General features: G+C 46.9%; 1 protein-coding gene across 1 annotated transcript; it reads left to right on the top strand.

Moving 5' to 3' along the window:
* Positions 1–904: 904 nt before the first annotated feature.
* Positions 905–1,148, top strand: Pmar_PMAR009299 (heat shock protein DnaJ, putative; the record flags this gene model as incomplete). The annotated part of the gene is made up of 2 exons (XM_002778547.1): positions 905–1,031; positions 1,078–1,148. The coding sequence occupies 2 exons, from the start codon at positions 905–907 to the stop codon at positions 1,146–1,148; spliced, it is 198 nt and encodes a 65-aa protein (XP_002778593.1).
* Positions 1,149–1,299: the final 151 nt, after the last annotated feature.

The following is a 1,299-nucleotide window of genomic DNA, read 5'->3' as shown; positions in this document are numbered from 1 at the left end:
GCTCTACTTGGCTAATTCTGAGGGCTCTAAGTGGTTGTGGAGGAGGACGAGCGGTAGTGATAGTAGCACTTGGGGGGTTTACGGTAAGAGCTGGATGAAGTTATCATTGGTCGCGCATGTTCCTAATGGATGCAAGCAGTGAGTGATTAGGTAGTATATCGGTTACAGTTGACTTGGCTGAGATGTTCGAAAGGCCATTGTGGAGTTATGGCCACCTCGAGGAAGGAAAACGTCTTCAATAACTTCACCAAGAAATTTCTCAAATTTCCTCGCATAGTTCAGGGGTTTCCTCACTCATTATCGAAGTTTGTATAGGAATTAGGGTAGGAGTGATCGAGAATCAACAAGAATTTCCTAAAATTTTCTCACAATTTTCGTGTTGTCAGCGACACATGTAGTTGATCATGCACATATTTCCCCTTGACACTGTCGTTTTTACTTCGACCGCGATGTCGGGATAGTTTCTATTGATGAGGCGAATCAAAGCCTCATAAAACCATCTGCTGCCAAGTGGGCTGAAGTGGAGGCCATCTCTCAAGAAGGATCGCCAAGCCGCGTCCTTCTGCATTTCATCAAAGATGTTCAAAACCGGTATCTGATTGCAATACAACAACAACAGCAATTAAGAACCCCAAAGGACTTCTACAACTGCCTTACTTGCTTTGCCTCACCCACTTCGAGGACCGCTCTCGCGTACTCTCCTGTGGATTGCAGCCTACGATTGGGCAGGTCTGGAGCTGATGCACCGAATCGGGCCTTTCCATCAGCGACTATTGCCTCCCCATCAATGGGAGGGGGTGTTACTGTGTTAAAGTTTCCTCATGTGAAGTCGTTAGTGGATGATGTGTTTGTGCTATAATTCAATGGCGCGCGAGAAGTTTATGCAACCAGAAGGGCTTGTTTTATGTCATCCCTTCATAATTACTATAGAACGTTGAACGTGGCCAAGGATGCGAGCAAGCCGGCAATACGGAAGGCTTACCTGACCCTAGCTAAGAAATACCATCCCGATGTGAACAAGGCACCGAATGGTGATGAATCCGGCGAATGAACTCGATCAAGATTTATGGTTTTTAGCTGACAAGCTCTTCCAGGAGATTCAGGAGGCATACAGCGTGCTGTCTGACGATGGCCAACGGCATAAGTAATGAGGTGTGGAGTAGAATTGTAGACGAGTTGCGACTGGAGTGGTATGAAATACCTCAGATACGATGAGAAATTACGAGCGGCAGAGGGTCCTTCATCGACATCCTCGTCGTCGTCCTCAGCTGGTGGTCAGTTCTACAATCGACCTCGTGA

This window comes from Perkinsus marinus (assembly GCF_000006405.1).
Source record: "Perkinsus marinus ATCC 50983 genomic scaffold scf_1104296948774, whole genome shotgun sequence".
NCBI classification, from domain to species: Eukaryota; Perkinsozoa; order Perkinsida; family Perkinsidae; genus Perkinsus; species Perkinsus marinus.
The sequence above is the reverse complement of the archived record's forward strand: the minus strand, read 5'-3'. Positions and strand labels throughout refer to the sequence as shown.